Consider the following 23927-nt stretch of genomic DNA (forward strand, 5'->3'; position numbering starts at 1 on the left):
GGTGTCCGGGCTGCATCCTACATGAACTCCAAGAAGAGCTAAACCCAAACATAAAACTACAGTTCAATCTCAGCCTTACTACAGGATATGTACCCAAAGAGTGGCGTACAGCAACATTGGTCCCTCTCTACAAAGCTGGTGCCTCAACGGATCCTGGAAACTATCGCCCCATAAGCCTGACTAGCTTGGTCTGCAAAGCTATGGAAAGGATCATCATGGACCTCATAAATAAAGATATTGGGGACCTACAGACACTGGATCCTACCCAGTTCGGCTTTGTTAAGGGCAGATCCTGCCTCTTAAACCTGGTCGATTTCTTTGAAACAGTCACCAAGGCCATTGACGAGGGGAAGGTGGTCCACACAGCTTACCTGGACCTCGCAAAAGCCTTCGATACAATACCCCACTCGGGCATTATAGATAAGCTCACCAGCTTAAATATAAACCCTATGTCACTAGATGGGTTGCAAACTGGCTCAAGGACAGAACCCACATGATTAGAATTGCTGGAGCCATGACAGACTCCAAACCAGTTACAAGTGGCATCCCACAAGGCTCAGTCCTGGGACCTCTCTTGTTCAGTATATATTTCTCGGAGGTACAGGCCAACACGGAAGGACTGTGGCTGACCAAGTTCGCAGATGACTGCAAACTGGGCGCCATAATCGACTCTCCAGATGACACAAGCATCCACCAAAAGGGCCTCATAGAAACAGACAACTGGTGCCAGAGCCATGGCCTCAAGCTAAACGCCAAAAAGTGTATAGTCATCCCCTTTGGCAAAAACAAAGTGCCCACAAATTACCACATAGGTGGTAATCCATTAAGTACAGAAGAAGTAATTAGGGACCTGGGGACCCAAGTTGATAGCAATCTCTCATTTGACAACCACGTGGCCAAAGTGGTTAGAAAAACATTTTATATAGCCCACCTAATCATGAAGGGATTCACATCTAGATCAGGGGAGGTCGTTGTGCCTCTTCATTCATCCCTCATCAGGCCCATAATTGAGTACAATGCCCCTTTTGGGATGTACCTTACCAGACACCTGCAGCAACTGGAAAGACCCCAATAGTACCTCCCCAAGAGGATCAAAGGGCTCAAACAGATGCCATATGCTGCCCGGTTAAAGAAACTCCAGCTCTACTCAGTGGCATACCGCCTGCTCAGTGGCGATCTGTGCCTGACGTATAAAGCAATGTCCAACCCAGAATTAATGGACATGCTGCACCTCAGAAAATCCAAATCCCATCGAGCCACGCACTCGAGAGACTTGGACCTCAGCACTGAAATAAATAGGACATGCTGGAGGGACAGATTCAAACCCAGAGGCTCCCTTCACTCTGGAATAAAATCCCAGTCCAGGTTAGGCAGAGTCCCTCATTGACTCTCTTCAAGAGGAATCTTGATGAGTGGATGGGAGATCGTAGGTTTACCCCGGGTATCACTTCTGTGTCACTGTTAGACAGAGGCACAGTATACTAACCTCGAAAAAGGGCATAGCAAAATTAATTTAAAATGGGTGGCGAAAGCCAAACACACTCTGGCTAGGCTTATAAATGCCCTAGGGCAGATAGTCTAGTATGAACCTATGAACGAACATGTGCCTGCAACCTAACTCTAAATTTTCCTTTTGTTTCTCCAATACAGAAAAGGTTGCAGGGACACCTAAGACAGTAAATTACACCCGATGTATTACATGAAAAACAATTCCGTGGTCTAAATATTATACCATTTATTCTAGAGAAATATAATTTAATATAACAACATATACTACAAGAATAACATGGTATAGTCCCATAATTGGACAATGAAAGGCCTAATTTAATAGTCGGATTGACATAATACGCCTTGACTAACTTGTCCCCTAAATTCTGTCCTCTTTTATAAGCATCCTGAGAAACATCGGGAACAAGTTTACTTAACAATTCATCTTTTAATAAAAATTTCCAATAATATTTAATAGACTCCCAAATTTAATTAAAAGTAGTAACAAAATAAATATTTTGTTGTTGTTGATTGTCCCTCTGTTGTTGTCTTTTAACTGCCTTACTAGATATTATAGTCTTAGAATTATTTTTCCTATTGTCAATGTTATTATTAATAAGATATTTATTATTAACTTCATAATTCATATTAGCTTTTAACAATTTTTCAGTTGATTCACTAATCAACTCAATATTATAACCTCTTTGCAGAAACATATTAATTGATTTATTAATGTGTTTCTCTAGATCAAAACCATTATTACATAATCTTGATAATCTAACAATTTCCCCATAAGGTAACAATTTCAGCGTATGAGGCGGATGGCAACTGGTACCAAACAAAAATTGGTTGCCATCTACGAACTTCGATGTACAGTAGTAGAAATAAGTCCGTCTTGCCCCCCTGACAAACAAATATCTAAAAAATTTACTTTGGTTCCAAATTGCAGACCATCAAATTTAATATTGTACTTATTATTATTAATATCTGAAACAAACGTAGATAATGAGTCAAAACCCCCTTTACATAAAAAAATTAAATCATCAATGTAACGAAAATAAAACAAAATCTTTTGTTGTACAAAAACATTGGTATAGATATACTCCAATTCAAACTTAGCCATAAATAAATTGGCATACATAGGGGCAAAAGGTGCCCCCATTGCCGTACCTCTTAATTGATGATAAATCACCTCATTAAAACTAAAAAAATTATTAGATAAACAAAAACGAGTTAAATCCACAATATAATGTGAGGTGGGACTATCTCCTAGAAAATAATATAACGCTTGTATTCCATCTTCATGACTAATGTTTGTATATAAACTAACCACATCTAAACTAACCCAAAACATATTATCTGTCCAAAATGTTTGAGATATCTTATCAGTAAAATCAAAGGAATCTTTAATATAAGAGTCAAGTTTTTCTACAAAAGGTAACAAATATCCATGTATAACAATACCAATATTCTGAAGAAAATAATTCGTGGCAGCCACAATAGGGCGGCCAGGAGGGTTAATCGGATCCTTATGTAATTTGGGAAGAAATAAAAAGTAGCTAACTGACAATTGTCTACACTAAATTTTGTATCAAGATAATTTTTACAAAAATAACCCAAGCTTACACCTTTCTCAACCAATACAATAAATTCCTTCATAGCATTCAAGTATTTAACTTATTCATTTATTTCATAAGTCAAGGTATCACTTAAATGTTGCATACACATATTATAATATTGAGTATAATGAAGTAAAACAATCATATTGCCTTTATCAGAAGGGTTAATGATTAAATCATTCCTATTCATAAGATTTTTCAAAGCAAACCATTCATTCTACGTCATATTGAAATCCCAAGAACTTCTGTCACAACTATTAACAAGTTCTTGAACAGAAAAGTGAACCATTTCAGAAAATTGTATAACAGTACTATTTGTGTATGGAGGTATAAATTTACTGCAAAAATTAATGCCTTCAGTATTTAATAATGAATAAGCATTAGGGGAAGTGAGGAAGTCAACATCATCCGATAACCAAGAAAAAAACTGTCATCACTAACATCACTTTCAGAACTATGAACAGAATTAAGTCTGTACACTCGCTCATTCCCTTGTGCAAAAAAACATTTTAAATGTAATTTTCTAACAAGTTTAAAAACTTCTTGCTTAATCGAATAATTCCTAGGTATCACAGTTGGTACAAATTTTAACCCTAACTGAAGAACTGCTATTTCTTCATCAGAGAGAGCAGAACCGGATAGATTAACAACATTAGATACAGAAGCAGATGGAAAAACAGTATTGAGATTACATACATTAATTCCATCTGCTTCATTTAAATGTTTGTTTAAATTGTCCCTCACAAGTTGGAGAACTGAAACCAGTTCCTTTCTTCTTGTTTCCTCTTTTGGTGTTCTCTTCACTGAATATATGGTTGCCTGCTAGGTAGTAAACAAATTTGCCTACTACAAACTATACAGCAACAGTTTTTTCTAAGACCCCTCCCCCTCCACACCGCAGACCTTGTGGCCATTGTCCTCTTTTTGTTCAAAATGTCCAGGCTTTTATCTCAGACCTACCAACTACAATGTAGAAATGAATCACAGACACTCACAGAGTACTGTAGCTAAGGTTGTTTCAAACAGGCAGTGTACCAGTTTAAAAAAAAAAACTAAGAAAAGGGTGGCCATGGGTCAGCAGGTAAAATTCAAACTAAATTTTCTGCCAAGATATCTGCTATGTCCTTCGAGTTGAAAAGAGCGGTGTTATTGTGGACCAGTTCAGTCTATTGTTTGGCTTTGTTTCTTAGTTTTCTGACATATCTGAAGAATGATTTGTTATTGCTTTTGTTGTCTGTGCTTCCTTTAAGCTCATACTCTGCTTTACATTTCCTAATAGTGCACAAAAGATCTCTCCTAGCTAATTTCATTGCAATGCTGAGGTGAGGGAATTGGATTTAGTATAGCTGTTCAATCTCATTCTTCTTCAGTTATGTAGTTTGTTGATATGAATGTCCAACTGTATGAGTTTTTCTTAAAAATACATTGACTTGTCAATGCAATTATCAAGGTGTTGGTAAAGGTCAGAGTGGAAAACAATGGCTTTTCAACTGGATCTGTGGGTATGGATTCGCTGGGGAATTTGCCTAGGTCATCTAAGAGATGTAGTAACTTAGCATTAGAGAAATCTCTGTAGACCAATGTGTTGGCCTAAGGGAATACAAGATGCCTAAAAGACAATATAATAAATGTCATTATGCAAATGTGTTAAAGATACAGGAGCAGTTACATAGTGATATTATACATTAATCACTCACAATCTTCCCTTACAAATTTTAACAGTTTGTTTTAACCTACTAAATCTGTTTCTCTTCTTTATTCACTTTCATCCTCTTCATTCTCTCAGGTTCTAAATCTCTCTCTCTTTCTCTCTTTATGTACTTCTCACTCATATATTTCAGCTTTTCTTTTCACCTCCCAAATTCTTCCTCGTTCATTTAAACCTGCTTTTAATAACATTCATAAGATAGCATGCTATGACCAATAAAGACTGCATTGCTCTCTGCACTGTTTGATTGCATTTGACTCTGTTGTTGTTGTTTGTCTTTCAGCTTTTTCCTGGTAAGGGGTCGACACAGCAGAACTCCGGCCCACTAATGATTGTCAGTAGATTTTTCTGAAACGCTGAGGTGCCAGCTCGATGCCCAGCCTTCAATGAACGCATGCCCATTTACGCACGCATGTCTTTCGAATGCTACCCAACCGCGGGGAGGACATGCAAACTCCACACAGAAGGCACTCCCAAGCCAAGTCGACAATCGAACGGGAGAACCTCTTGCTGTGCGGTAACAACGCTACTGCCATACCACCGTGGCATATTTGACTCTGTACTAAACTTTATTCCTCTCCTACTTTTGTCCATGTTATACTCAGATCACATGTTGAATGCATAGCCCTCAACACTTCTCACTCTCTGGATCAGGTGGCACTGGAATATGGAATCTTATTATCTGTATAAAAGCTTACTGTACCACTAAATGTAATGTTGTATTCTGTACAAGACAGTTAATTCTATGTAACTTATTTTTATTTTTTATTTATTTTACATTTATTTTTTATTTTACATTTGTTGACCGGGATAGTCTAACTGGATTTATGTCCATTTTCAGTAGAGTCCCGGGGAGATAAAAGGAGATTATTAGACTACTAACATACAGGTACTAGTTGTTATACAGTTAAATACTACAAATTTTAAACAGTTCAGGAATCTTCACAGTTTATACAAAAACATGTTACAAGCATTAGATAAGATATTTTAGACTTTATGTACAAGACTTCATTAGTAACTAGAAAGTAATTGTTACACAAATGCATACTTCAAGTTTCAACAGTTCAGCAATGCTCACAGTTTAAACAATACTTGTTGCCTGCCTTAGGTAGGATGCTTTAGAATTATATGCAGAAGAATTTAACTAGGTATTTTAAATTATCTCTATTAGGATAAGATCTGTTTTTGCCAAGGATAGACCTTGAGCTAAAAAGACACAGAGCAGGAATTAGGTCTTAAGAGAGGGTATTTGGGATATAGTATGAGATTAGTCTGGATTTGTACAGGGACATAACCAATGGGTTTTAAGATAGAGTTTCAGATTGTGTTCAAAAAGTCTAAATGAAGATAGTGATGTAAGTTCATGGGGGAGTTGGTTCCAATACTTTCCAATTGCATTTGAGAACAGAGCATCTCCTGCCATGTTATTAGATTTACATGTTGATACAAGTAGTTTATTAGATGAGCATAAAGTTGAAAGGTTCTTATATTGGGTAATGAGACTAGCAAGTATTGGAGTATTGGTAGGTTGGAAAAGGGTTTTGTGCGCAATGGTGAGTTGTTTAAAGTGAATCTGATTCAGAAGCTCTAACCAGTCTAATTGTTCCAGATTATGGCAGTGATGGGTCCTAAAGGAGGAAGCAGTAACAAATCTGGCAATGCTATCATAAGCGTTGGCTAGCTTGTTAAGATTGTTTTTTGACAAGTTAGTATATATGGAAGAAGCATAGAGAAGTGTGGAGATAAGGTGGGAATAGCCAATAGTGGTTCTGGCTAGTGGGGAGAGAAAGGGTTTTATCCTATAGAGGGAGCCTAGTTTCCTGTTGACAGTTTTTATGGTATTGTTGATATGGGTTTCAAAGTTCAGGTTGTTATCAATGGTTACCCCTAGAAGTTTAGTTGTTGGATCGGGAGATATGAGTGTACCATTATTGGATAAGACTGAAAAGTTCATTGGGAGTGATTTACAGGTAGGAGTGAAAAAGAGGAGTTTTTTTTGGGGGGGGGGGTTCAAGAGGAGGCAGAGTTGTAGAAACCAATTTTCTGTTTTATTGAACATTGTCTGAGTTAGAGTCTGTAGTTGGGATTGAGATTTAGCTGAGCAGATTATTGTCGAATCATCTGCGTATTGTACACAGTTAGTTAAAGGAATAGCTAGGTTGAGGTAATTGATAAATATTGAGAAAAGGAGGGGGCCCAATATAGAGCCCTGAGGAACACCTAAGTTAACTGGGAGATGGGATGAGAAGTTGTTGTCCCATAGCACTGCCTGCTGTCTATTATCAAGGTAGGACTGGAACCATTTTATAGTCTTTGTGTCCAGAGAGAAGGATTTTAGAATACTGAGAAGTAAGTGGTGGTTGACCATGTCGAATGCTTTTGAAAGGTCAATGAAAAGTGCTGAAGAGAGAAGATTGTTATTACAGTTTTTATTGATGCTGTCAGTGAAGGCTAGGAGTGCAGTTGTTGTACTGTGGAAAGACCTGAAGCCATGTTGAGATTTGGCCAGTAAATTGTTCTGGAGTAGGTGGTCTAGTAACTGTCTGTGGATGCACTTTTCCATTATTTTAGCTAATGGGGAAAGTAGAGCTATGGGACGATAGAATATTCTCTGGAGTTTCCACCCTTGTGTAGGGGGATAATGTAGGAGATTTTCCAGATGGTGGTAATAGTGCTTTCTTGTATGGTTCTATTTATCAGCAATGATACAGAATAAGCTATGACTTTGGCTACCTTTTGCAGGTATTCAGCAGGTAGCTGGTCAGCTGAGGGGGTAGTAGGTTTTAGTTTACTTAAGAGGTTGGAGATGAGGGAAGTTGGGACAGGCTGCAGGTTTAGAGTTGGGAGAGTTGGGAAAGAGTATTGGTTGGAAGGGCAGAGGTATCGGCTGTTATTTGATTAGCAAGTGTTTGGATGGTCTCAGTGAAGAAGGTATTAAAAGCATTAGCAGTTTGCTTTGGATTGCAGGAATTTGATCCTATAGTGGGTGGTGTTGCAGATTGGTCTGGTTGAAGTAGTCTGTTTATGCTAGCGCAGAACTTTTGTGGATTATTTTGGTTGGTCTGTTGGAGGTGGAAGTATAAGTTTTTTTTATCTTCAAGTATAGCTTTCTTAGTCTCATTTCTTTTTTGCCTGAATTGTTGTTGGTCTATGAGGTTTTTAGTTGTTTTCCATAGTGCCCAAACTTTATTTCTCTGTTGAATTTTCTGCCTGGTTTTCTTTGTAAGCCATGGGATGGGTTTAGATTTAATTTTGATGGAACACTTTGGTGCATGGTGGTTAAGGATTGTTAAGAATTTTGAGTTAAAGTAGTTTGTTGCTTCGTCAAGTGGGAGGTATTTTATAGGTGACCAATCACATTCTTTTAGTTCAGCTTGGAAGTTATTGGGGTTAAAGTTTCTGTTGCTTCTTATTGTTTTATTTATGGCTGGTTGTGTGAGCTTGACCTTTGCCTGATTATATAAGTGAGAGGATGGTCACTTACATCATCAGGGAGGGCCCCTACATTATAGAGTTGTTGGTGATTATTTATTAGAATCCAGTCTAGGATGGATTCTTTGTTATTGGGTTTATTAATTCTGGTTGGGGAGTTAATTGTTTGTGAGAAGCCATTAAGGTTGATATGGGAGGTTGATGATTCAGTAGAGCAGTCATTCCAGTCTATATTAAAGTCTCCAAGAATTATTGTCTCTTGATGAATTTTTGTGGAGAGTTCAGCAAGGATACCTTCCAGAGTGGTGATGTTGTTACCAGGGGGCAAGTAGATACATATTATATTTAGGGATTTGCTGGGATTAAGTTGAAGTTTGGTGCTAATGATTTCTGCATTGTTTTCAGAAGAGAAACCAAGATCTACTATAGATATTGTAGCCCTTCTTTACAGAGGATAGCAACACCCCCTCCTTTTTATACTTTGCGGTCTTGTCTCACGTACCCAGATGGAATAATTTCAACATCGTGTGTAGTGGGTTTTAGCCATGTTTCTGTTAAACAAAGTATATCAAAGGAATGAACATCCAGGATAGTTTGGAGGGGGGCAATTTTATTATTTATGCTGCAAATATTGAGGTGAGCTATATAGAGTGAGTTGGGAGATTTAGATGGGATATTTGGGGTAGAGGGAACATGAATTTGTGGTTCTGTGCTTGTTTTTTGCCCTGGTCCTGGGTTAGGATGAATGTCCCCATCTAGTAAGGAGAGGTGTCATAGTTTGTTTAAGGGATTGTGGAGGTTAAAGTAATGGTGAAGAGTTTTTTTAGGTTTTACATAGCTGATATAGTTAGATAGTAACTTGGACTTTTGTTGAAATATGATTGCTTACAGTAATGTAATTGTGATCCTTTCTTTGTGTATACTGTGTTATTGTCTGTATTGTTTGTTCTTGTTACTGCCTGAATCCTGTCTGGAAAGGTTTCCTTGAACCTATCCATTCACCTGGAAAGAGTGCACATAAATAATCAGTAAATAAATGTATACATACATTTTTGTTAAAATATAGTGCCTAAGTATACTATAAATATATTTTATTTGCCACCTATAGAGAAATTGTGTATAAATCCTATATATAAGTAAAAGTTTATGAATAAAGTCTATGAAGGTATGCATATGTTAAAAGAATCATGGATGGATATTTATACATCCATTGCATTTGTATTGCCATCCTAGGTGTAAGAACTGAACATCAGCTCTGTATCAAAGTTTTAAAGGCTACTTGCCCTTCTCTTAGATAGGAGTTTTTATGATGACATGTCAGTTTTATTGGTAAATATGCACAATATTTAGCTCTAATATAATGCTAACTTAATGCAGATATATTCTGGGAATATAGCACATTTCTAACCAATAAATAAAGTCAGACACCATCCGTTAAGTAAAATGAATATTGTATCATCTTTCCAAAGTGTTTGTTACATATAGACCTGAAATTGTCACATACATAAAACAGGAGTGTGTGCCACAAAAGGTTTGACATACTATAATGAAATATTATTTAGCTTGTAATTTCAGAAATAAAAGGCAAACATGCAGCTTTATCTTAAAACTGTGTACCCCTTGCCCCTGTCATTATTGTGTGTGTGTGTGTGTGTGTGTGTGTGTGTGTGTGTGTGTGTGTGTGTGTGTGTGTGCGTGCGCGTGTGTGTGCGCGTGTGTGTGCGTTTGTGTGTGCGTGTGTGTGTGCGTGTGTGTGTGTGTGTGTGTGTGTGTGTGTGTGTGTGTGTGTGTGTGTGTATGTGTGTGTATGTGTGTGTATGTGTGTGTGTGTGTGTGTGTGTATTGCAAAGTGTGGGTAGTGTTTTGCATGGGAACATTCTTATGAACAGGTAGCTAGACAACAATTGGTATTAGTTAGTTATCAAGGTACTAATTACCAACAAGGTTCCTTATCCGAGGGGCAGCAAAGAGGAAGACCCTGGAGGTATAGAGACACCAACCCCATAAAGGCAAGAAGTGTAATTATATCTGGTGAAGTAACTTTACTGAAGAGCTGGAATAAACATTTTGTTGATGCCAGCAGCCATGGATGTTTAAATACATCCTGCTGGTTGTAAGACTATGAAAGACTAAAAAGGTACTGAGAAAAAATGTTTTGTATAATCCTGAGAAGTTAAAGTGTACTATTTTACATTGTATTTAGAGTGGTTTGTTCCAGTGTCTCTTAGGACTTGCAGTGGCAGACAACATGGGCAGTTGGCCAGGAAATTGTAATTTATTTTCATATCTTCACAGTACTTTTGTTACTAAGTACAAACCATATTTTTGACTAATTTCAATGCTGTAACTGTTGTGTAGATTCCTGGTAACCTTAACTGTGGAGGAATTACTTCAAAGTTTGCAAGGCTACACGAAGGAACAGATCAAAAGCTGGTACAACTATAACAATGGCTATTTTTGCTGGCAAACATAGCTGCAAACCACAAGACTGTACATACTATGAAAAAACTAACCATGAGGATAACATAAAATTCTACTTGGTGGTCTTTGAATGTCGTGCCACTGCAGTGAACTCGGACCAAACAGACTGAGGGGCACCACTGAAAATATATATGCGCATACAGGAACTGATTATGTTGACTACAACAAATTTAAGAAAGAATGTTTTGTTCAGGGTGCTATAAACCCTGAAGTACTAGTAACAACATTCTATATTTGGAAGTTAAATGGTGCCAAACAAGTAAGTAATGAGCTTGAACCTGATAGCAACAGTAGAGTGAAAATGTTAAAAAGTCTAGGCAGGTTTAAAAGAGCTTTGCCTAGTAATATAAGAAAATGAGTACCACAGGGTGATCCCAAGAACCCTGATAAGCTAGTAACCCAGAAGAATGCCTATTAGGCAATGATGCAGTTTAAAATCAGTTTGTCTGCCTCTGTGAAACAAAAACAAAAAAATAAAATAAAATAAAAATAAAATAGATGTAAAGCATTAATTTGTTTCAAATGTGTGTGTGTGGGGGTCACATTGCTAAATTTTGTACTGCTAATACTGAAGAAAATATTTCTAGCAGAAATGTTAAAAATTGAAGTGCATGCTTTAAAAGAAGTTGTTTCTATGGAGCATGACATCACCATAGCTATAATAATTGAGTCTGCTTTATGCAATTGTGTTACAACTAAGCTAGTAAAATGTGTTGTACTTTAAGAAGGAAAGAAGGTCACAGTCTGCTAAATTCTGGAAGCACGATTAGACTTGGTAAGGGTTCCCAGCATGTAAACATAAAATTAATAACCAAAAAGTAGAGGTAATATGCATTTGTGGTGATAGAAAAAAGTATCTCCTTACACATATAAAAATACAAACAGTTCCGGGACAACTGTTACATCCTGTGCCGATAATTAATTAATTAAGTACTTTATTTATTTATTATTTTATTTGTTTAGGTATTTTTTTTTGTTAACCAGGGTAGTATGCTGACGAAATAAACAAAAAACCATGGAGAAGCTGAAGTTTTTTCTCTTTACTTCACCAATCGATCTGGTACCTCAGCATGTTGCCTTCAAAGGATGCTGACCAATATTGACCTTTTTCAGGCACAGCCATAGTGAATTACTTCCCAAGAGCCATAGCATGATTCAATACAAAGAATTTAACGTACAAATAGTAGTAGGTTGCATAGTAGGTGAAACGCAGAAGTCTTAAAAAAGGAATGCCATAGCATAATAGGAGAGCAGAGTCACTGGCAAAACAGTGTGTTTGACTTTGTTAATGACCATCTACAGTGAGAAGAAAGAGAGGTGGATCCAGAAGAAGAATTATAACAGGGGTGGAAAAAAAGATGCAGAAGGGTGAGACGGTGTAGTTAGAGGTGAAGATATGGAAAGGAATGTAGCCAGATGAAGCAAGATGTTCCAAACAAAAGCTCATATGTATGTAAATTATTGGTAGGCTTTTAGGTGAAGTTTCTATTATTGAGGCCAGTGCACCTTGCCTTTTCTAAAAGGTAAGATTTTTAGCTTTTAATGAAATGGGGGTAATGTGGTGATGCCTTTTAGGTGAGAATGGAATGACTGACAAAGTGTTGAGGCCAGAAAGTAGGGGGTAGAGATGAAGTGGCAGATTTTATTTGAAATGGTTTGAAGGGTATGAGTGTTCTTTTTGGAGGCTGGAGAAAATATTGGTAAACCATATTCTAGTTAAAGGAGTAAGACTCTTTCCCTATAGCTATCCTATCTAATTTGCTTAGAAAGGGAGAGATTTTGTTTACTCAGAAGAGCAAGGATTTGACTTTGCTCCTTTTTCCATTGTGTAATTGGAAGTTTAGGGTGTGGTTTAACCACAGCCCAAGATACTTGAAGGGGGTGGTTGGTTCAATGTGGCAGTTATTCAGGCCAGTGATATTCATATTGTTGGTGGTTTGAGCCAGCTTTTGGTGAGTCCTGAACAGCATAGTTTATAACTCCTGATACGACATGTAATATAATATAATATAATATAATATTTTAAAAAAATTAGGTATTTTAGATCACTAGGGAAATGAGGGTTTAGGGATATCTATAGGCACAGTGTTGCAGGCTGATGCACTTAACGCAAAAGTTGTAGCAGAGCAGCTTAATACACACATTCAGTATAAGAATGAAGGTGAGCAAGAAAGAGACACTCATACAGAAATGTGAAATAAAAACCAGGAGAAGGGAGATAGCACAAAACCACAAAAGGCACTAAAATTTGGTTGTACTTGTACAGTAAAAAGGATCATATCTGTTATCAGAATATTGTCCTAAATAATAGAGCAATGGAAACCTACAAATGTGAGATGTGTCAGCATAGGAACTGAAGGTAAGCCAATAGAGAACTCTGAAGTAAAAATCAGTATACAGTAGAAGACTGCACAGAGACATACAAGGAATGCTAGCACTAAAACAGAGACAGAAAAAGCTGAGTGAGTAAATGCCTTTAAAGCAAAGAAATTGTAGTGAATACTAGAAGCAAAATAGATAAAGACATGCAGAGTTCTGAACCAGCTTCTGCCAGTGTAAACCAGAGAATTCAAGTGAAGGCAGACTTTCAGCAGCAGGAATGTGTCAGTCAAGAAGGAAGTAAAACTGATGCAAATGTTTGCTCTAAGGTAGCATTGCAGGCTGTGTTTGAATCTGTAAGACATGCATGCTTGACTGTAAATGCTAAAATAAATAAATAAATTAAATTAAATAAATAAACCGGATATGGTGTAAGCTAAATACTTTAGGATACCTTATAGAAAGTTATTAAGACTACACTTAGAAAAAAATAGAGGCTAAAAAAAACTAGCCTGTAGTGTTACCTCTACTGAGACATATGTGAAGGCATTCTATAGACTAGCTGTATACTACAGAAAATGTGTGGACCAGATTTGAAAAGAGTCACTTTCAGTGTAAGCTTGCCCTAATTCCAAAAGATTTGTTCTCAGTGCAAGTGATTTACTTCAGTATAAGTTTTATCTAAAAAGAGGTTTACACTGGGGCGAGATTCCAAAAGACCTGCTCTCAGCCTGCTCTCATGTAAGTGGCCACTTACACTGAGAGCAAATATTTTGGAATCAGCTCTGTATCTAATATCATCACTATTGCCACCCTCTGACAGGTATAATAAGGGGAAAAGCTCCAGTGAAGGTGCAATGGTCGCTTGTGGAAGATTCAACCTTTAATGAATGGGGCTATGTTCTCAAACAACTGCTCGGTGAATTCTCAGTGTTGCATGACTTTTTATCACACTAAACTGGATTGTGCAAGCTGTGGTGAACATTCAATACTTCCCCCTTTTCTCCACTGCAATGCATCCGTGGCGTTGGTATATATGTTAGGGATGGGTGGGGGGTCCAAGCTCTCCACTGTCAACAAAATGTGCTAGTAATTCCTGACTTTATTTAAGAATTTGCTTTATATACTGATGTTCCATAGAGAGGTTTGGAGACAGTACCATCCCAAGACTCAAGGTGAGGAACACTTGATATGCTGTATCAGCTAGAAGCAGAGCAATCCAGAAAGGAAATACTCAGCTACTGAAAGAATGTTTGTTGCTATATAGTTTATGTTTTCAAATATTATTTGTTAGGTAGGCACCTCAGTTTGGTGACAAATCATTTCTCTTTGCAATGGCTAAGTAGGAAAACTGATGTTAATACCTGGTTGTGCTGGTGGTCACTATTCCTGCAACCTTTTCAGTATACCATGACCCACAGACCCAGCCTACCCAACATAAATACTGATGGGTTGTCCAGGACCAGCAACATATCATTATCAGTTTAAAAACCCTGGTTTTCTACTAGGAGGGGGTAGTTGTAAGACGCTGGTTATGGAAATATATATGTGCCTTTAGATATGTACTCAGAATGTATACTGCAGTACAGAGTGTGGGAATATTCTCACAGCAGTTAACCTAAATCACAAGGTTTTAATTGCAATTTACTATGATACAGAAGAGAGTAGCCTGGGGTGGAGGGGCTAAGATAGATAGTTTCCTCTCATGGGGGATTATTTGAAGGAAGAGGTATATCTATACTTCAATGGGGCATGTGCACTCAAATGACTGCTCAGTGAATTCCCAATGCTGTATGATTCTTTATTACTTTGAACTGGTATCTATACTTCAATGGGGCACATATGCTCAAATGACTGCTCAGTGAATTCTCAATATTGCACGACTCCTTATCATAGGGAACTGGTATGTATACTTTAATGGGGCTATGTTCTCAAACAACTGCTCGGTGAATTCTCAGTGTTGCATGACTTTTTATCACACTAAACTGGATTGTGCAAGCTGTGGTGAACATTCAATACTTTCCCCTTTTCTCCACTGCAGTGCATCCGTGGAGTTGGTATATATAAGTTAGGGAAGGGTGGGGGGTCCAAGCTCTCCACTGCAAACAAAAAAGATGTGTGTATGTGTGTGTGTGTGTGTGTGTGTGTGTGTGTGTGTGTGTGTGTGTGTGTGTGTGTGTGTGTGTGTATGCGCATGTGTGTGTAAATTATGCTTCCTAGAAATTAATTTTTTGAAAAGCGTCACTCATTCTGTTATAACTGGAACGAATTTAGTGAAATTAAAGGAAGTCCTGCATCTGTAGAAAGATCTGGAAGTCGAACGGCTCATTTGGGGCTAACCTGTGGAGTGTATACCTTGAGGAAGTACTGCTCCTTCAAGCTGAAATTTGGGCTGATGAGAAAGCTGCAGACTTGGCTATTCCTTTCGTTAAAAGACAGTCTGTATCTTGAAGGGGCAGTGTGAATCAAATTTTGTTATGAGATATTTCCTAAGGTACTGTTGACTTTCCTTTGAAACTGCAAATCCCAGTGGACTAATGGCTTTTCCTATCAATCTCTATATATAAAGATAACTAGATAAATAGATATATACATAGACGTGTGTGTGTGTGTGTGTGTGCGTGTGTGTGTGTGTGTGTGTGTGTGTGTGTGTGTGTGTGTGTGTGTGTGTGTGCGCGCACGTGCACACATGCACTTTGGTTTTGGGGGTGGGTGGGTGGCCTGAAGGGTGAACCCTATAATCCTTATACCAAAACGTCTGCTTTTGACGTTTTTTTTTTCTGTTGTTTGCACCACTTTCTACAGTTATTACTTGTACTAGTTATTAACATTAATGTAGGTATCCGCAAACCTGATGGAGTGTCCATGTGGCCTCAGCTTAATACTGTGTGACCCAACATACACCCCTTAACATACATTAGCTCAGTGATGCTGTAAAATGAAGTTATTGCCGCTCTCTCTCTCACACTCTTTTTCTCTCGATAGCCTTATTTGTTCTATATTAAATTGCTATTAAGTTGGCACTGCATGGCAATGGTAAGCCGCATTCATTCCACTTCCATTGCATTTGGCTAAATAATAAGTCAGACTGTTTAATCTAAAACCAGATTCCTTATTTTCAAAGTGCGGATTTAAGTCATTTTCTAGCACTAGCTCAACAGAAAATGGAAAAATATCTTTCCAAATGAAGTCTCTCTTAACATTATCTTTGTGCTCCCCTCCCCCACAATTCATTTTGGCATTCTCATGCATGGCCTTGGAAGTTAAAATTAAATCTCAGATTATAGCCCATATCATCCAGAGATGCCCTTCAGGATTGTTATTAAAGCTAGTCCTAGCTGTCTTACCAATGTGCCTGTTTGCATACACAGTACCACAGGAAGGGAGACCTGTCACAGCATGCTGTCAGCCACACTTAAATTATTTTGTGGAACATCTCACCAGCACCTTCAGAGAATGACAGGTAAATGGAATACTAAACAATTTAGTTTTTTTTTTTTTTTTTGGGGGGGGGGTTGCTTAAAATTGACCAGCTGCTGATCTCCAACCTTTTGATTTATTTTCTGGTTTTAAATGTAATGCATGAGTTGTCAGTGTGAGGGCAGCAGTATTTTTTTAACTGGCCATCTTTTGAGATGACACTGTTAAATGCTAAAATGGGTCTGGAATCTCAATATTTGTCAACCCCTGCCACAACATTCATGCAGTAAACTTTTCAAATAAAAGTAGTATCAATGGACATTCTTCTATCTGCACCAATTAGAACGATAATATCTTCATTTGTGATATATTTCTGTCTTTTGGAATATACCCGATATTCAGAACAGTATTTTGAATGCATTAACTTAGAATGCCTCTTGAAATGCTACATACATTAATAGCTTGTTGTAGAATATTTTCATGTATTGAGCCCTGTGGAAATATTCCAGTTAGAGAGGGTATTTTGGCTTGGAATTGTACCCATACCAAAAGCAGAACAGTCTAAGAAGATGAGATGCACATTTGCCTTTTTTCCCTGATTTGTTGATAGTATACATATGTTATTAACTGCTGCTAGAGTCTGCAGCTAAAAGTAAAACTTCTCCTTTCATAGAACCAAAAACCACAGTAATGGCATGGACTACAGAGGTTGTCAGGTTGTTTCATGAAACCAGCATTTGTTACCATTTTCTCATATAGGCTCTTGTCCTAATTTACCATCCATTAAAGTGACAACTGAGATGTAGTAACCTCATTATTTAGTCTTTGGCCAACATGCAAGGCTATTTTAGCATAACTGCCTAACTTCAGGGGTGACCAGTGAGCCCTGAATGGAATATAATAGGTAAGTTAGTAATTATGCGAACAAAGGGAGTGAGGAATCAGACTCAGATCTGTACACCCCTGCACAGACTAGTATTTTATCACAGGGCTACAGAGCCAGCACTCATGTATTTATGCATATTATGCGGGTGTAAACATTGGCAGCAATAGCACAGCCTTTAATAGTTAATGTTTTGGTTTTGCTTCGGTTGATCAAAAATATAAAATCAAAGGGGAAGAAAGAAGGAAGGAAAAAGAAAAAATACAGATGCATTTTCTGTAGTTCAATTTGATGTAAAATAACACTGGAGTCCTGAACATGCTGTGCTGCCTTGGTTTATAGCATTCAATATTACAAGTTAATTATTGTTCAGCATTTTTTTTTGGCATTGCGCTGCATATAATACACACAACTGAACTAAAAGCTTGGTTCAGACCAGTTATAGCTCATTAATTTGATCAGTTTTGTAAAGGGTGAAACACTTCTGGAAAGCTTTTGTTGTTGTTGTTTTGCCTTGCTGTAAGTGACACGCTGGCATGGTGAATAGTATTATTATTTCACAGCATGAAATCCTGTGATTCAATTCTCATGTCTGTCCTGTGTTTGCATAGGTTTTCTCTGCATACATTTGTTTCTTTCCACCTCACAAAGACATGTAGTAGAAAGACTGCTAACTCTAAATCATCCCTAGATATAGCTGCACTGTGTGTGTGTGTGTGTGTGTGTGTGTGTGTGTGTGTGTGTGTGTGTGTGTGTGTGTGTGTGTGTGTGTGTGTGTGTGTGTGTGTGTGTGTGTGTTAAATAAGAGCAGTCTGCCAATTTATTTCTGTTTGCCTACCTGCCTAGTAAACTCTGAGGATGGCTCCAGCTGCTGATGGGGTCACTGTGGGAGCTGGGTACATCTCATAAGCATGGAAGGTTGGATGTATGCACAACAATGCAATGGTTAATCTGAAGTAGTTTAGGTTATGGAAATGGATTGTCTTTGCAGGAGATATAGGAAAAGGGCATTTATAATAGCAATCAATGAGGTGAAGAATTCTAGGACGATACTGCTGTAGTCCTTCTCAGTTAAATCTTAGGATTTAAAATAAGTTTTCAGGAACCTCTTCATCACCACAACTAACTTATTAACCAGAAAGTATGCATAAGATGTGTGCATTGTTTGCTAAAGGAGTAGAAATTGCATGTCTTTAAAGCAGCATAAATGGGATAATTACTAGTTGTTGTTGTTGTGTCTTTCGGCTTTTCCTGGTTAGGGGTCGCCACAGCAGAACTCTGGTCTGCTAATGATTGGCAGTAGATTTTTACGTGCCGAGTTGCCAGCCCTGACGCACAACCTTCAACTAAGGTACGCCCATTCACGCATGTCTCTACACAGAAGACGCTCTAGCTGAGAATCGAACAGGACATCGTCTTACTGTGAGGCAACAACGCTACCGCAGCACCACCACCGCAGTATAAATGGGATAATTACTAGACTGACATAAATTTCATAAGGATAATTTCCTATAAGAGGAGTGAACTGCTTAATACATTTAACATTGTAGGCTCTATTCTAGAACTCTAGTAAGGTACTTATAAAATAAGTGTTATCAATGGTTTAGTAAAATGAAAAATCTGCTCTTAAGCAATTAACAGCTTCTTTAAAGCGTCATACAGCTGTTTCTTACCCTCTATTCCTCTCCCTTCATATAATCCTTTATATTGTAAATAAACATATGTATCATAGTGTGTTGTCTAGGAGTGCAAATTATATATTTCTTATTGCATCTTTGAGACTATCAGATTTGGGGTCTAGCTTATGTTTCATTACTACACAATGTTTATATGTGCATTACATTTGTCTTTATTTCCTCTGGTTTTCATAACCACCAGGCTGACCTGAACATGGCCAACTGTTGTTATTGCTCCATTGCAGATCTTCTTCTTCTTCTTTTTCTTTTTTTTAGGTCGCCTAGGGCCAATTTAGAGTGTCCAATCCACCTGCAGCATGTCTTTGGGATGTGGGAGGAAACCGAGCACCCGGAGGGAAACCCACGCACAGGAGGGACATGCAGACTCAGACTCAGAGACAGAAGGCACCCCAGCCGAGGAACGAACCCTCCTTGCTGTGCTGGGCAATGCTAACCACTGCACCACTGTGGCTGCCCGTTATTGCTCCATTGCAGATAAGATATTTAAAATAAAAATAAATGCTACATATAATCGTTGACTAATAAAAATGCTACAACAGCAGGTGAACTCTGCTACAAATTCATGCTTCCATTTAGCTGAAAACAAGCTATTCACTCACAATGAGGAAAAGCAATGTGTCAGTTTAATATTGCAAAGCACTTCATTTAAAATTCATGTACAGCAATGGAAAGGTAAGAAATGGCTATGCAATGGCATCTGTTGTATAAAAGCATTAAGTCCCAACTTGATGCAGGTGTCAATTAAATGCATGACAGCTTTGTTTATTCAAATTATGGAAGCAGGAATCAAATCCTACATCATTCACACCTATCTGATACTTACTGCCAAATCACACCCTTACTGAGAACTTCTTTTTAACAAATTCAAACATTTAGAGTTCCCTCGTCAGAATGCGATTTCCCCTAAAATATTCAGTACATTTATATAAATAAAAAGAGAATGTTATGGGTAGTAATCTGCCCACAAATCAACAATATGCAACAAAATGTATTTTTTCTTTTGTTATAGCTACTATAGCCTTGGTGTAGCATTTAATGGTATACTCATATATAGATTGGATGATCCCAATTCACTGACATAAGTATTTTTAAGTTTTGTAAAACTTGCATGATTTTTCTAGTCATAATTCAGAAGTCCTCAGTTTAATGCATGCCGATCTGTTTTAGAAATGTGCAGGTCAATGACCTTCCTCATACTGAATAGCTATTGCAACACATTACGACTTAGAAAAAAACAGAACTCAGGAGTTAAATGGGATTTAAATGGGAAAAAATAAACCATTACACATCTACTTCATTCATATGCAAGTTCCTTTCTTTGAAATTACAAAGAAAAACTGTAAGTGACTGTAGAAGGGTATGTTTTTTTCATGCATCCCTCTCTTTGGAACAGAGTACATTCATGAATGTTTTAAGAGTCTTAATTTTCAGGGATCATCATTGAAGATAAGTTACCAGTATGCAAATATGGTACACACATCTCCCCCCAAATCACACGTCATGACATTAATAAATATTACAAAACTGTCTCAGATGTTATAACCTGAGTTTAAGACAAAGACACAAATACATGTCTGCCATTGACCCATAGTACACATGGTATGCACCAACAATAGATTAAGTAAATCCCATAGTACACATGGTATGCACCAACAATACATTAAGTAAATCCCATAGTACGCATGGTATGCACCAACAATACATTAAGTAAATCCCATAGTACACATGGTATGCACCAACAATACATTAAGTAAATCCCATAGTACACATGGTATGCACCAACAATACAGTAAGTAAATCCCATAGTACACATGATATGCACCAACAATACATTAAGTAAATCCCATAGTACACATGGTATGCACCAACAATACATTAAGTAAATAGTAATACATACTGCATAGGATTTTTGAGCAGCTATTACCATATACCTATGTTGTGGTAAGTTATATAAGTGTCTTAACAAGCCTGGCTGTGTGATAATGTTTGTTCAATACACAATCTAGCATGTGTTACTGTACTTTTGAAATGCCATTTATTTATTTATAACAGACAAGGAAGTAAAAATCTTTCACCAAAAGAAAGCATTCACAGCCTTCTGTATCTTTTTTAAAATGATGTCCTTATCTTTGATGAAAAAGCATCAGCTGTGCAGTGCTTTATTAGACAATGTTTTTACAAGAAGGATATACATCCTATTTGTAATAAAAACACACAAACAGTTGTTATTTGTCCATTTTTTTAAATAACCTATGCTACAAGCTTAATACCCCCCCCCCCACCATTATGGGAAACTTACCAGGGATTAATTAATACCTTCAGCTCCATGAGGGTACGCTGGTTTGCTGTATGTTTCACAACAAACTCCACTTTGCTTTATCCCAGGTAGATTCATGTTATGTCATGGGTTAGTGTTTATTTACTAAGTTTTCACTGGAAACTAAGAGAGAAAAAAGAAAATAGCTGCTGCAGTCATTAATGAGCCCTGTAAGTTGCACATCCCTAATTAAACTGTAAGACACTTCTGTCACATTTAAAATGATGTTTTTAATAGTAATGAACAGTACATTGTAGGATGAATATACTGCAGGAACATTTGATTTTAGCTGTGGATTTCCAAAATTAAATTGCTGAAGTAACCACTTTTCTTAGAACATTATGCTGTGTGTCTGTGAAAGTGCTTACCCATCAAATGAATATAAAGTTATTGACTGTGTGGGTTGTAAATCACCAGACCCATATTATCACTAGAAAAATGTATGAGATACTTCAACCAAGCCAGCTTCAGATATTGTTTGCTGTTATGAATCCCTTGGTACTGAAATACCATAAAGAAGAAAACAGAAAAAAAAGAAGGAAACTTTCTGCACGTTTATTACATGGCTTTTGTCATATTTTGTTATTTAATTTCTTTCATCTGCTACTGATTGGTCACAGTGAATGTGGAATGTGACAATATTAATAGACATATGCATACAACACACAAGGCTGATTTAATATGAGTTATGTAAATTAAGACATGGTATTTAATTTACTTCAGTGGCTCAACAGTTAGCACATTTGGCTTTGGTGCCGAAGGCTGTGGGTTTTATTCTCACTCCAGGTATATCAATTTCTGACACTGCAGTGCAGCACGAGGGGGGTAGTGCACTCCTGAGTGTGCCACCCTTTGGATAAGATGTTAAGCCGAGGTCCCATCTGCTTGAGTTGGTGGTAGCTCAGATGGATGTAAAAGATCCTATGGTGCATACTGAAAAGAGTAGGGTTCCTTTATTTATGTACTAAAAAACTCCTATTTATAAATATTTAGAAATATTTACAAATGTATACACATACATTTTATATATATATATATATAGAGAGAGAGAGAGAGATAGATGTATAGATATAGATAGATATAGATATACAAATATATTTACACATATTATATAATTTCCATATAATTATACTAAATTTTCATCCCTATTAAACTCACACTACCATCTGATTTTACTTGATATTGTTGCTAGAATCCATTTACCATTAAACCTAATTTCATTTATTCTTTCATTCCATTTAACCCATATGATATAAAATAACTTTTTATCTATTCGTCTAACATATTCTTTACTTCTGTTCCTATAATATCCATATTTAATCATATCCGTGTTTTTTTTATCCACTTAACTTTTTTTTACTCGTTTATATTTCAAAAACATATGTTCCATACTTTCTTCTTCTTAACAATGTAAACATATTCTATCACTTTTCTTTTTATATGCATATTTCCTTTTACTGGTAATTTATCTATTACCAGTCTCAACAAAACATGTTGACATTCTACTTTCTGATTACACCATTTGCTTCTTATTTTTATAGCTTTCATTTTTTTTCGTCTGTTAGCTTTTCCCATGGTTTTAGATAGCAATGTTAGTCATTACATTGTTATACCATATTTTTCTTTCTTTTTCTGTATCATTACTTTTATTTTCCATAAACATATTTTTCTTGCTAACATTTATTTATTCATTTGTATACTCTTTTACATTTTTATCATACCTCAACATTTATCACACTTATATTTAACAATTTTACTGCTAATTTCTCATCTTTTTCATTTATCCACTTTGAAACTTTGTAGAAATTTAATGAAGCAGCATAAACCACTAGGATAATTAATCCTAAACCTCCTTCCTCTTTTTTTACATACAACGCTCCTCTTTTTGGTTCACAGGTTCATGGGTGATTACTAGGCTAAAGAACCCAGTGGGTCATATTAAGTTTAGCTATGCTTTGTAACAAAACCAAACCCTGCACCTTTTATCTCTAAGGTAAACACCATAACTATTATGCCAAACCCCAACCTAGTTTAATCTAGCACCCCCCCCCATATAAATTTAAAAAATTATCTTCAATAATTCCTTTTCAAATACTATTGGCAACTTGAATACACTTGCTAAGTAAGCTATTTTCCCATCAGTACTGAGTTTATCAAATAAGCTTTTTTATGAATGATAATTTGTATGTTCCCCAGAAAACACATATTTGTTTTTTTCTTTTATTGTTTTTCCCATTGAAATTTACTTACATCTTTATTCCCATATTTTATACCTAACATAAAAATGTTATTCATTATAAAATATATACCCCAATCTTTACTACATCACCTAAACCTTTACTTTTCTCTTTATTTCAAGCCATCCCTATTACCTCTATAAACTCAAGTGTGCAAATTATTACTTCTTTTAACCAAATTTTGCTTTTTGCAATTATTATAAGGTCATCTGCATATGTTAACCGGACTGAAATCTTTAACCCTTCAGGTAGTATATACCCTGCATACTTCATTTTGTAATTTATTTCAACTTCTATCATATTCATAACTAATGCAAATAGTATAG

The 23927-nt window shown here is 36.8% G+C and overlaps 1 protein-coding gene across 1 annotated transcript in view; it reads left to right on the forward strand.

Moving 5' to 3' along the window:
• The first annotated feature begins 16397 nt into the window (after positions 1 to 16397).
• LOC122788829 (steroidogenic acute regulatory protein-like) overlaps positions 16398 to 23927 on the forward strand; it is a 120708-nt gene continuing 113178 nt past the window's right edge. Inside the window, exon 1 of the mRNA XM_044055696.1 lies at positions 16398 to 16510. Coding sequence (XP_043911631.1) covers positions 16447 to 16510 — 64 coding nt within the window. The 5' untranslated portion in view covers positions 16398 to 16446. The remainder of the gene's footprint in view (positions 16511 to 23927) is intronic.

Source organism: Protopterus annectens, chromosome 14.part0 (genome assembly GCF_019279795.1).
Source record: "Protopterus annectens isolate FY-2018-M chromosome 14.part0, PAN1.0, whole genome shotgun sequence".
Taxonomy (NCBI): Eukaryota; Metazoa; Chordata; order Ceratodontiformes; family Protopteridae; genus Protopterus; species Protopterus annectens.